Source organism: Platichthys flesus, chromosome 8, assembly GCF_949316205.1.
Source record: "Platichthys flesus chromosome 8, fPlaFle2.1, whole genome shotgun sequence".
NCBI lineage: Eukaryota > Metazoa > Chordata > Actinopteri > Pleuronectiformes > Pleuronectidae > Platichthys > Platichthys flesus.
The window spans coordinates 19,808,985-19,822,822 of NC_084952.1; the positions used below are offsets into that span (position 1 = coordinate 19,808,985).

The following is a 13,838-nucleotide window of genomic DNA, read 5'->3' on the forward strand; positions in this document are numbered from 1 at the left end:
GCAGAAATGTAAGCCTTTTTTTCTTCTCATGGTGAACAGCAAATCCTGAGCTGGTGTGAATATAACTTTGTTGATTGACACCCACTTCTCCTCGCCAGTTGATGACTCCTCCCTTATTATACTCCTCTTTGTCCTCATACCCTTTCTAGTAATACTTAATACTATGGATTTGGCACAGCCTGATCACAGTTGTTTTCATCTGATTCTGATTAAAGCTTCACTAGACACCGCTCCTGCAGGTCTGAGAAATATGAACAGTTGTGAGAAGAGAAATTACAAGGGGGTTTTCAGTGTTGCATTAAACAGCAGTATGTATACATGGGTTTATGGACATTTAGATGTCACAGACTACATTATATGACTCAGGAAGGAGGGGAGATCATTTCATTTACCTTTAAGCAACAGATTATGAACAGATAACATTACCTCCGCCAAAAGGATTATGTTTTCCTTTGCCTTTGTTTGTCTAATACTTCACAGGATTATACCAAAACTACTCAGCGGATTTCCATGAAACTCAGTGGAAGGATGTGGTATAGATCAGGAAACAACCTGTTAAATTTTTATTTGGACCCTGATCACAGGGTGGGTACAGGCATTTGTATCACTTTCTTTGGCATTTTGAGAAATAGCATTTTTCCAATTTGGTGCAAATTGACAGATACTAAGGGGACTGCTGAGCCATGGCGGAAGTATGAATGCCTTCTGGCTCTTTTCATATTAGATTTTTCTTTCCCTTGTATCTTAAGTTAAATCAAAAAAGTGACCTAAATAGCCCAGAGGGTGTCCACTTGATTACCCCAATGTCCCCAAACCCTGTTTTGTCTGATGTCCAAGCTAGACACTTGCCCTAGTTTAATGGATAGTACAGAATCCTGAACAGTCAGATCAGCTCTATTACGTGAGTGAGAATACACCCTGTAATGTAGAAGGTTAAATACTCTCTTCTCTTTATGTCTGCCTTTAACTGTTTTTGCTTAATGCTACAGTGCGTAAAATGTAGTGATATCTAGGGGCCAAGTTGCCTGTTGCTGATCACCCCTCACCTCACCCTCCTCTTCCAAACATGAGAGAGAACCTGCGGTAGCCTTCAGTTGTCATTAAAACTCAAATGTGTTCAGTTTGTCCAGTCTGGGCTACTGTAAAAACATGGCAGCCTCCTTAAAGTGGACCCCTTCCTGATGTAGATATACATCCCATTCTAGAGTAAAGAAAACAACAATTCCTACAATTTAGATCAAACACTTCAAACATCCTACATCACCAGGATGGTTTTTAATTCAGTTTCTGCCAATAGATCATTTCACCTAAATCTTACTTAACCTTTAATGGTGCAGATCCAAAAAAAGATCTGGACTCATTTAAATGTGGTTTTATAAAGGGACAGGTGGGCCTTGGTTGAGGTGTGTGTGCTCTGCTGAGTGCCGTCCTGGTTGCAAATAGAAAACCTACAGAGGGAGGAATGCTCTGAACCGCTGAACGTGTGGTTTCTCTCTCGATCACAACACATCTGAGTGTGCATGACGCGGGAGAAGCGAGCAGGAAGCAGGGGAGTGTAGTTCTCTGAGTGGCGGCAGTCAATGAGGATGTGGTGATTACTCCACAGCTGCTCACACATTGAACCGAGGTCGCCCACCAGCGGTTGAACGTGAACATCGTGTTTCACTTCGGACTCGGACGACGGGACGGCGACTCGGACCAGTTCCCCCCGCAGCGCTAGGGTTCTCCTGTGGAAACAGACGTGGGGGGGACCTCGCCATTAGTTCGACTAATGAAGAGGTCAACGAATTAAGAGCGCGGGAACAGTGGGAGTCTCGAGGAGGTGACTACAAAGGACAACAATACACAAACCGCAGAGCTCCAGACTCAGTGGAGCCAGCAACTTGTGAGACGTCCCAGAGCCGCAGCACGACCCCCGTAAGACTCCCGACTTCTCAGTCCGACACAGCCTTCCCCAGCCCCGCAGAGCAGACATCGTGTTCGCTTGATGCGGGTTCGGCTGTTTTTTATTCCACTTTTTTTTATCCCCGTGATCATTTTGCTGCAACTGTCAGAGTTGGGCAAAGTTGGTTCATTCGGAACACGCTCGGATCAATGCGCAAGGAAAGTGAATGAATGAGAGGTTAGACACGGACTGTGTTGCTTTTTTAAACGTCGTAAAACGGCGCTTACATTCCTACTTTTAAGTTCGTATTTTACAGTAAAGGACTAAAAACAGACCCCCCACAAAATGCAACGCTAAAGCGAGCACTAGTTTGTGTTTAGGGCGGAGTGATCTGCACTCTGCCTCTCCAGTCTACTAGACTCCACTCTCCAGGAGTTGGAGGACATGGCACGGGGGAGACGGAGGGAAGAAGCCGAGGAAAACCAAAGGGAATCCCTAAAGAGAGTAGGAGCCGCCGCTTAAACGTGGACGTGAACACGCGTAGCCTCTGGTCGCGTGTATTGCTGGACAGGTATGTGATTTGATAGCTGTTGGGTGGAAAAGAGCGGAGGTGAACTTGAGGGAGCTACATCAGTAGTTGTTCGCTGCGCAGGGGCTCGCCGCTCTCCTTTCCCAGGGCTGGGCTAACCGCTAGCATAGCTTAGCTTCAGTTGTGAGAAGTTCCCAAAAAGTTTCTGGAATGGAGGAAGAGGAGGGCGGCTGAAGTAACCGCGGCCAGTCGCTGAGAGGTGGGACAGTCTGGCGCACAACGTCAGGGTTTAAAGAGGAAACCGTGTCTTTTAATGTTCGTCTCGGCTGGTGTCAGTTTTTAAAAGTGTCTGACTGTAACTTATAGCTAAGTTGTTAACGTTAGCTTAGGGAGTTAGCAAACCCTCGAGGTTGCTTACATTAGCATGCTGCTGTCAGCTAATGTCGCTCAAATAATGTTTGCCATCGTTGCTTAGTTTTTTTGTGTGCTGCAGTTAAATAATAGCATCACTTTGCGCAGTTTTTAATGCGTGTGTAATGTGCGATGCGTCTCTCCTCCTTCCCTGGGTGGTGGGGTGCCTGCTCCTTACCAGTTCGTCCTTCCATATTATCTGTTCCCGGTACTCCATACTTGTCAAGTTGTTCGGACAGATCTCACTCAATAAAGCTAAGAGCTATTCTTGACTTTCTGAACGTTTGTGCGGGGTCCCATCAACACGAGGATGATGGCAGGGTTCATTAGTGTAAGTCATGAGCGTCAAACCTGTGATGAAACATCTACTCTATGCGGGCCAGTGTATCGGCGATCTCGGGATGGATTTCATTGTTTACCACCTCTAGGTGTCTTCTTTTCCAGTTCCTAAGGAGTGGTTGGGCCTTTGGAAAGAGCTTCAGGGGACACATGATCTCGGTATTTGTTCTGTAGTTGAAATTACGACGCGACTCGTTAAATATTTGAAACTCGTGGAAAGTACTACAGGTATCTTTTGTGGATTGTAGTCTTAAAAGAACTGGCGAGGCTGTCAATAAGGCACATGTTCGGGACATCAATTCTCATTAGACATAGTGCGTCATGCTCCTTGTTTTAAAATTGTAAACCCCATATGATCAGGCTTTAAGTTAGAGCCACTGATAGTTTCCGACAAGTCTGGTCGGAAAAGCATCTCCAGTCATGTCTATAAGCTCTAACCAGTCAATCATGGGCTTCATTCACCCTACCAACCCTTCTTTACAATGTGACTTTTGTATAAGTGTGGTCAAGGTTGATTTGGTTTTCAGCCTTTGATGGGGGAAAACACAAAGAACTATCAGTGTGAAGTCTTGTTTGTAGAGAGGGATCGGCTTTATCTGGAAGATTAGTCATTGAGATTCAAATCAGCTTTTCCGTTAGTCGTCAGTTCAGGCGAGTTATATCTTCCACGTGTTGTTTAAACAATATCTTCCTACGTGTTACAGAACGGATCGGACCTGTCTTCAAGTTGAAATCTGTTACTTGACATTGCTCACCCAGCAGTGAACTGATGAATCACTGCTGATCCAGTCTAAAAGAGGGCTAGTCACAGCGAGGCCTCTGACTGGGCAGGCTGTGTGGAAACAACGACTGAATCTAGTGAACATAAGAAAAGAGAAACTCAGAACACAGACAAGCTAATAATTCCTGTGTGTGCCTACATGTCCTACTTTAGGCTTCTTCTTTCATGTGCACATAGAACAATAAGCAGTGGAAGTGGGTGCAGTGCTGTTGGACAGCTGTGTTCTGGAAGGGAGGGATGGGATGAGGGAGGAAGCAGCTCTTTGTGGTCACATCCTTTTCGACAGGGGCCGGTTTCACAGGCCCCCCAAACAGCTGCTGCTGTGGGCTGCATGTGTTTGTCCGCTTGCTGCGGCTACATGATGTAGATTGAAGTGTCGTATGTCACAGCATGATTGGTTTCATACATGTTGGGTAATTGTTTAAAATAAGCTCTAACAATTCAGTAGCATTTGGAAATAGTTTAGAGGGGCAGTCATTGGAGAAATCCTGATGTAATGTAATTATTTTACGTCGGTGATTCTATAATTTATTGTTTTATGAGTCATGGTTGAGTAGTGCAGAAGTGACTGGTGGTACTTTTACCAACAATCTGTATCATATCATCATATATATATATATGTATCATATATAAAACACTAGAGAACTAGAGTTTCTCCATTCATCTATTTCTTACAAATCTGACTTAATATTTTATTCGAAATCTGATTAATATTTTCCTGTCTAAATACCAAGCAGTACATTGCCTCCTTTACCACTTAACATGACCATATCTACAAATAACTATTTAATTGATACAACTATCCCTTTATATTGTAATGAAACACATTTCTGCTGGCATCTTCATGTTTTTCTCATTCACTTTCTCTGCATGTGTTGTTTCAGTCTATACATTAAACAAAGTTGAAATGACTAATGTAACCTAAATATGCAAATGTAGGACATTTTTCAATATCTTTATTGGACCATCCCTAGTAGCTTGTGGGATTGAGACAGTGTTATTCTATTTGATTTGTGTATTAATCACTATGTTTACTTTGGACCTTAATGTGTATGTTCCACATGTTGACACTACAGCATTTCGTATTGGTTGATACATATTATCATTGTGAATATTGCCTGGCAGAGCAGCTTGCTAGCTTCTCATGTCGTCTAGGTTATATGGCACTAAGAGTTTTGTCTTTTCAAATGCATTATCTGCAATTTCTCTATATAACACCTATCAGATCATTGAATCATCTTAGTTTCAGTAAGACTGACGCTCTGTGACTGATAAAAAGAGGACAAAGGGCTTTTTGATCAGCCTGATGATTAAGAATAATGTCAGTCACATGCGGTGTCATGCTTTTTATACTTGATTTGAAATGCAATTATTATTTTCAACTCTTAGGATTGCTTAGTTCCTGGTCTCTAAATGTAAAGCCTGACCAATCACATCCACATATTTGCTCTATTTTCAGGTGGCTGACGGAGCAAAAACTCTGACTGTACGTTGGTTTGATAAGTCAGCCCGGAGAAGACCTGGGAGCTGTTGATGAGAACTGGTCAGTACCTTAATACTGAACCTGTGGACTTGCACCAGTGAGACCTGCTGCAACGTGTCACTTTGACAGAGGTCCCGATCTCCGCTCCTACAGCCTGCACCCCCTCCCTCCCTCCATCAGTGGTGGTGACCCAGCTCCGGACAGCTTGCTGCAGGGCCCTTCCTGAGCAGCAGCAGCTGCGTCCTGCTTGCTGACTCCCCTCCCTCCCCTGCTTCCTGTCCTTGGTCAGACAAGGCTAAAGCCTCCTCTCCCCTACCCCACCCATCATCTCTGTACCCTCTCACATACACTCAAGCGGTTTATTTTGTTGACTACATTCTCACACACCGGTTAAGGCTACTAACACTATTCGGAGATCAGCAGCAAGGGACTCATAGAGCCCTCTGTCGCTTTTGAAGTGACCATCCTACAGAGTTCCTGCCTGTTACCCACACTACAGCCATGACCTCCATGTCCAGTCTTTTCTCCTTCACAAGCCCAGCAGTCAAAAGGCTGCTTGGCTGGAAGCAGGGAGACGAGGAGGAGAAATGGGCAGAAAAGGCTGTGGATGCGCTTGTGAAGAAGCTGAAGAAAAAGAAAGGTGCCATGGAGGACCTAGAAAAAGCCCTGAGCTGCCCGGGACAGCCCAGCAAGTGTGTTACCATTCCAAGATCATTGGACGGCCGGCTACAGGTTTCCCACAGGAAAGGTCTTCCTCACGTCATCTACTGCCGAGTGTGGCGGTGGCCCGACCTCCAGTCCCACCACGAGCTCAAACCCCTGGAGGTGTGCGAGTACCCGTTTGGCTCCAAACAGAAAGAGGTCTGCATCAACCCATATCACTACAAGCGAGTAGAGAGCCCTGGTAAGTACTGGTGTTCTCAGGGTCTATGTTATGTGTTATATTAGTGGATTGATGGTTGGCCCCCATAATCAAGTAGGTTAATTAAACTATATTGGAAGTTGTACTTAGATATGTACATTTAATGGCATTTCACATTTCACTGTGCTGAAAAACAGCATCACTGTTTTTAAACGATTAGATAGAACACTGGCTTTGCCCATCCCCTAGCTAGAGCTCTGAGTAAACTGTGGAGCTGGTAAACAAATCCACTGAGGTCAGGAGGCTGTCATCACACAGGCTTGTTCCACCGACCCCCTCCATTTCACAGAAAATCAATATCACTAGCTCTTGTGGAATCTTATTAGATTATATGCCTCAGGCACTCCAGATGGGGTGTGGCATCAGAGTGGCTTACTAAATGCATAAACCACTCAGACTAAACTCCCAGCACTTTCTCATTACTACCCCCTCCTTCCTTCTCCCCACTGCACCACATACATTTATGGATGACCCCGGGGGCAAACTCTCTGACATTATACTAGTTTGCAATTTCCAGCTCTGTATTGACTGGTTTAGGGATATGGATCACATGTTGGTCAGGAGAGACAGCATGTCATCATTTGAACCAATGCTGGCAATTGTGGATGGGCAGCCTTGGAACTTTAATGCTGATAAACTCTAGAAAGACATACTGTAGGTTGTATATGTTTTTATGTTGTTAAAGTTCTTAGTTATGTTAAGGTTATTGGTTGTAAATAAGACCTGCCTTGATTGAATGATAGTAGATTTGGATAATAAGTATGCTGTCCGTCTTATGTCACGAACACATAAGCCAAAAGATCAGGCACTTCTTCAGCTTAAGATATATAGTGACTTCTGCTGGCCCGACAGTGATTTAATTATTGTAAATATTACAGCTGAAATGATCAATTAGTGCAAGGCTTTAAAAAAACACACCAATATCAGCTTCCTCGTTATGAGAAAATGCTGTTTTTTGCTCAGTTTCCCAGCATCAACTCAGCCTACATGTAGATAAAATCACCCTTTTCAAACCATGTCTTATAGACCACACATGACTGAGTTGCATTTGCTGCATTAACTGAGTGGGACTTGAAGCTCCTACGTGTCCAGGTCTCTAGCTAGCGGCTACCGATAGCCTGCATGCGAGGTGTTCAGGAAACATTGGTAAATTGTAACATCAACCTCTGAAAAACCTCAAGTACTAGAAACCATAGGGATCTGAAGATTTAATCTGAAGTGGTAGTTCATTTTGAATTGCTGTTTGTTTTTTCATCGGATTCATTAAACAAGCAACAATCTGCTGCACCACTGAACATCGAATGTGAGCACTGTGGCTTCATTTCAGAGAGCATGTCCATGGATAGTCTCTTTGTATTGGCTTAATTTCCGTTCTCAATAGAAAGGATGCATACACACCAGGTTTACTGGTTGTGTTGCGTAGGCATTGTCATCTTACATAAAATGTCAAGATTGTTTTCTAAGTTTTAAGAAATTGTATTTACCGCACATGTATTTTGATTAATTTTCAACAAACTCACTTTCCCTCTTTATTTATTCTATCATCCAGTGCTTCCTCCTGTCCTGGTTCCACGGCACAGCGAGTTCAACCCACAGCATAGCTTGCTGGTACAGTTCCGGAACCTCACCCACAATGAGCCACATATGCCCCTGAATGCCACCTTTCCAGAGTCCTTCCAGCAGCCTCACAGTGGGGGCAGTGGCAGCAGCGGTGGAGGAGGCTCTTTCCCCATCTCTCCAAACTCGCCCTTTCCTCCTTCTCCAGCCAGCAGTGGTACTTATCCAAATTCTCCTGCCAGCTCGGGGCCCTCCAGTCCATTCCAGCTCCCAGGTACAAGATGTATACTCATTTACCTGACCCTAGAAAAGATGCTAGACTATTGTTTTTTTCTGGATGTTACTGTTGTGTAGCCACGAGAGCAAAAATGTTAATTAAAGCTGCTCTTGGGAGATTTTTATGTTTAAAGTAAAGTTGGTGACAAAATTCCTTAAGATTACTCACCCCTTCTATGTGTATCATTCAAAACAATTTCAGTCTATGCTTTTTAGCTGCAATAACTTGAAGCATTAACTTTGTAAATGGTGCACTTGAATATCAAACAATTCAGTCGTCTTCCTTACTTATTAGTTTTAAACATGCTAAGTTAATCACTACGTAATTCTTATCAAAGTTCTAACCAGGCCATGCTATTATATTTATCCAAATATAAAAGGCTACAGCTCTTAATGAGAACAACAAAATGTCAGCTAACTGTTGGCTGCTGGCAAGGGTCTAACTCAGTGGAGCAGGAAGCCTGTGTGTCACTGTTAATGACTGGAGACAGAACAGATATATTCACATAAAGCTGCAGCATTCTTTCCTGTTCAATAGACATGGTTTATCGAAAAAATCATCCTTGACTGTTTTTGCTATACTCAGTTGTGTGTGTGTGTGTGTGTGTGTGTGTGTGTGTGTGTGTGTGTGTGTGTGTGTGTGTGTGTGTGTGTGTGTGTGTGTGTGTGTGTGTGTGTGTGTGTGTGTGTGTGTGTGTGTGTGTGTGTGTGTGTGTGTGTGTGTGTCTGGTGACTATTGCTCTAATCTGCTCCAGATCTGCTGACTCATCTGGTGGTTTTAGGCAGTAGTGCAGAAAAGGTTCTCATTTGTGAGCAAACTGTAGAAATCTTTTCAATGCAATCTTAGTGGAGCTTTCTAAAAAGATTTCCCCTGTGTATCGCATTGTGGACCTGAAAGCTCATATTGCCTCTCTGATGGGAATGGGTGAGCATGTGGCTTAGTAAGCAAGGGATATATGTGTAATCGGACACCATTTCCGGGGGTACAGATCCTGTGATGATTGTTGGAGTCTAGGGAGCTTCTGTGTGTGTGTTTGTATGTGTGTGTGTTTGTATGTGTGTCTCACAGACCATTTGCCAGCAACAACAACTGGTCTCATCATCACTAACTGCTCTCTTCATGTCTCAGCTGACACCCCACCCCCAGCCTACATGCCCCCTGATGAGCAGCTGGGCCAGGAGAACCAGTCCATGGAAACCAGCAGCAGCGTGGTGCCGCAGAACATGCCCAGAGGAGGTAAGCAGGGCCCACATTAGGCTGACAGTCATAAAGATGACAAACAAAAACGTAGCATCAGAGAAAGGATTACTTACCTGCCAGACAGTCATTTGTGAAGGCTTATTAAAACTCAAGGCGATAGACAGTATGTCAGGAATATTGATGGAATTTCTTAAAACTTTGCACAATTCAAAATGATATGAATTGGATGGGCCAAGATCAGTGTGACCTCACAAAATACCTCACTGGAAATAAATCACATACTCAACTCAAGTATTCATTATATTTCAAACAAATGCCCTAAATGAGGAATTGGTAGCGTTTTATACCCAAAACATCAAATGTCAACTTAACTGTGAGATCATAGTGTTCTGCAATCAACAGTTCTTTATTCCATTAACACTAATACCCTCTTTATTCATGAACAGAGGAAAAGATTATGACCCGATTGAGTCAAATTACTTTAAAAACTATGTCTGATCTTATATATGTTTGCAGTTTCCCAGTCCTCCCCAGTTATACTATAAAGTGGTGTGCTCTTTATCTGCTCTGTCTATGACCTAATCAGAGAACTAAAAGGAATTTGGGAATTTGAAGCACAGTAAAGCATGACCAACAACATAGTCCTAATTTGGAGTCATGTGTTTTTCGGAGAATCAAATCCAGGCCGTAGTGTCGGCTGCCACAATGATAATAGAATTGAAATGTAAAAGTCAAGGTAATGTAAACTGCCTGCTGTAATTTTCCACTTTATGAAATAGTTTCCATAACAACAAGAGCAGTTGATTAGCAGCACATTAACTGCTCTCATCCAGTTTCACCTCGTTAGTAAATGATTCCAGTCCCAGTGGTTTTATAAGTGTATATAATATACCTGCATACTGAACGATTTTATGTTACATTTGTGAAAAATTTCAAACGTCATGGTCATGGGAAACTCACTGTAAACTGTAAACACTAGTTACAGCTTCCTAGAGAGAGCTTTATACAGAGTGGTGGAACAGCTTACTTTCCCCACTGCAGAAGGATGGAGATTTACTTCGTTTTAACCATGTTGGCTCTCACCTGATTGCGGCCTTATATATCCTGAGTTTGTTTCCAACCATGGTGTTTGCCCATTAGAGTGCAATCTGGAGTTATCCTGAAGTAGCAAATGCAGAGCACAGTCAACAGACTTTAACTTAAATATATTTCTGTGTCCGATGTATGTTAATCAAAGTGTAACTCCCTCTGGAAGAGAGTTTGACTCACCTCTGTTTGTGACCTTTGTTTTCCCAGATGTGCAACCAGTAGAGTACGAGGAGCCGAGCCACTGGTGCTCTATTGTCTACTATGAGCTCAACAATCGTGTAGGTGAGGCTTATCATGCCTCCTCAACCAGTGTTCTCGTGGATGGCTTCACTGACCCTTCAAACAACAAGAACCGCTTCTGCCTCGGACTTCTATCCAACGTCAACCGCAACTCCACAATCGAAAACACCCGTCGACACATTGGCAAAGGTAAACCAAATGCTCACACACAGAAGGAGAGGCAGATTGGTTAGATACTTTGTTTTAGTTTGTAGTAGGGCTGGGAGATCCAAATAATTATAGCGAAATAACTTTTCCTCAATAGAAATATAAGACATGGTCGACAGAACTAAGGATCAGGACAGGCGCATTAAAGGTTGTCCGCTGTCAGAGTCCATGTCAGATTCTGTTTCCTTCTCACTCCCTCGCTGACCTGTGCTCACCTTACACTTTAACAGTAAACACAACCTCAGGACTGACGTTTACTTTGTCAGTTCATGAGACAAATATTTAAACCTGCTAAACAACATTGGATGTGCTGTGGCACCGATTTTTTTTTTTTTATTGATATCGTGATGTATATATCGAAAGCGACTGATATGACAACAAATTTCGTTATAAGATTTTCTTCCATATCTTCCAGCCCTAGTTTGATTATTAGTTTGAATGTCCTGAACATCATTTGTCTGTTGTTTTTTTTCCCAGGTGTGCACCTGTACTATGTGGGAGGGGAGGTTTATGCAGAGTGCCTCAGTGACACCAGCATTTTTGTCCAGAGCCGCAACTGTAATTATCACCACGGCTTCCACCCCACCACTGTCTGCAAGATCCCCAGTGGATGTAGCCTCAAGATTTTCAACAATCAGGAGTTTGCTCAGCTTCTGGCCCAGTCGGTCAACCACGGCTTTGAGGCCGTCTACGAGCTTACCAAGATGTGCACCATTAGGATGAGCTTTGTCAAGGTAAGAGCTCCAAGTGAAGGTCAGACAGGGACTGTATAATTAGTCTCATTGGCCATTTTCAGAGAACGACTGACCAATATCTACACAAAGATAGATAGATAGATAGATAGATAGATAGATAGATAGATAGATTACTTTATTCATCCCCGAAGGGAAATTAAGTCGTCATAGCAGCCGGTACATTTGAATACAATAAAATACAATACAATACAATAGAATAAAATATAAAATATTGCGGTAGAAAGAATAAAACCAAACACAAGATAAATGGGTAGAAAAGGTGCAGTGGCAGATGATGGTAATAGTACTGATGATATGATGGTAATGTTATTGTTAGACAGTATATAAAAAATAGTACAGTATATATAGTATATAATATATATTTATATATGAAAGTAATTATACCAATATAATAGCAGTATATAGTAATAATAGCAGCAACCGTATATATAATAATAGTAAAATATAATAATAATAACAACATGTACACATGTATAAATATGTGTATATGTATAAATATGTGTATATAGGCTTATATATACTTTGAGTTTGCCGTTCACTCATGAACAACGCTGCATGAAATTCTCCACATGTGTTTGCAACAGAACAGAAATCTCCGAACCATTAAGTTGAGGTGTGGTACAACAGGCAGTCGTCAGTGTCTTCAACGTGTTTGTATGATTTTTTTACCCTGAGATATTTGTTTTCGTTTCTTTTTGCACTAGACATGTGTTAGAAACGTCACGTTACACGCTCACTTGGCCGTGGTGAATCTGGAGAATGTCTTGAGATTATCTGGACTTCAGTGCATGTCTGAAAGCAACTTTAGATTTTTCGGAACTAGAGGCAAATTTCAACATTATTGCTCACTGTTGTTTCATTTGTCTGCCTCCTCTCAGGGCTGGGGAGCTGAGTACCACCGACAGGACGTCACCAGCACACCCTGCTGGATCGAAGTGCACCTGCATGGACCCCTCCAGTGGCTGGACAAGGTCCTAACACAAATGGGTTCGCCTCTCAACCCCATCTCCTCTGTGTCCTAATGATGGACTTGTGGAGCTCGGGAGACCCTTTTTTTTACCTTCTACCCCCCTCAGTGATTTATAATTTAAGGTGGTCTTAACGGCTGAACTGTTTACACTTACTTTGGGAAGGGATGATGAAATCTGGCTGAAAATTCAACAGCAGCCAGAATCCAGTTGTCGAAACTGAGTAACATTACAAGCCGAGAAAGAGAGGAATAAGGAAATCCCAAGTAGCAGTAACGACATGGACACACTACTGCTTGACAATGTTACAACACCTGCAAGAATTGAGGGCTCTGTTGTCAAGCTTGAATCTGTCAAATGTTCATTTTTGCATCAAGTTCGGTTTTTCCTCAAATGATTTATTCTCTGTATGTGTAGTTTTAAGTGAAGCAGAACAGTTTCACTAGTCTGCCTTATGTCTGACTGATGAATTGGATTTTTAACGAACTCCTTTCTTACATTGTCGTCTCTGTGTCAGATATTTACGATGAAGACACAATTATGTTTACCATTAGGCTCAGATATAACAAATGCTTTCTTTTTATAGTCTCTACTGTTAGAAATGAACACTGAGCTACTGCCTTTTAAGAAAGTTATGTATGTCAACCTGATAGTTTTTATTGTTGGGAGATCAATCACTGAACAAGTATAACATGCCATAAGCTAACAACAGTGTGAATGTTGCATCTATTGCAATATAAGTAGTCATTAATGATATAACCAGACCGTGGACGACATCATTATTACTGATTCTTGTTTGTACTCTCATGTTCAAGTAAGAGTGACTGTATTTTACATACTCACTGTATTAACAATATTGTGCACTCGTGGATTTTTTGGAGGCATATTCAATTTTGGCGTGGGTACCAAGGCATTATGTTGATAGATAATTGACTTCATTAGCTCAATGAAATAAACAGGTTATTTGGTAACTGATTGTTTATTTTTCTGTCCTCAGCAGAAACCTGAGCGTTGGATGTAAATGTGATGAATCAACATGGTTATGTACATCACAGTAACCATTACACTTGGCATGTGTACAGATCTAAGCTGTGATATACTGTGTTAATGAAAGACTGGGGATGGATTTCCAACCCGTCAGCATTCACCAGCATTCAACACTGAACACTGGTCTACTTTTGATTATTCTTGTTTG

The 13,838-nt window shown here is 42.3% G+C and overlaps 1 protein-coding gene across 4 annotated transcripts; it reads left to right on the forward strand.

Annotated features, from left to right (window-relative positions):
• The first annotated feature begins 1,617 nt into the window (after positions 1-1,617).
• Positions 1,618-13,614, forward strand: smad5 (SMAD family member 5). 4 transcript variants are annotated; one of them, XM_062393724.1, is made up of 7 exons: positions 1,618-1,993; positions 5,405-6,332; positions 7,900-8,181; positions 9,313-9,420; positions 10,681-10,902; positions 11,398-11,654; positions 12,554-13,614. In XM_062393724.1, exons 2-7 carry the CDS (start codon positions 5,930-5,932, stop codon positions 12,695-12,697), a joined length of 1,416 nt encoding a protein of 471 aa, XP_062249708.1. In that variant the 5' UTR covers positions 1,618-1,993; positions 5,405-5,929; the 3' UTR covers positions 12,698-13,614. The 4 variants fall into 4 exon arrangements, with proteins under 4 accessions (XP_062249708.1, XP_062249706.1, XP_062249709.1 ...); XM_062393722.1 differs by having other exon boundaries at positions 1,618-1,917; XM_062393725.1 differs by having other exon boundaries at positions 1,618-1,822.
• Positions 13,615-13,838: the final 224 nt, after the last annotated feature.

Excerpts from the sequence above, each read along its gene's own strand:
- smad5 (XM_062393724.1), top strand. The coding sequence starts at position 5,930 with ATGACCTCCATGTCCAGTCTTTTCTCCTTCACAAGCCCAGCAGTCAAA. Across the intron at positions 8,182-9,312 it reads CAGTCCATTCCAGCTCCCAG|CTGACACCCCACCCCCAGCC; the intron begins GTACAAGATGTA and ends TTCATGTCTCAG. Across the intron at positions 11,655-12,553 it reads TTAGGATGAGCTTTGTCAAG|GGCTGGGGAGCTGAGTACCA; the intron begins GTAAGAGCTCCA and ends GCCTCCTCTCAG.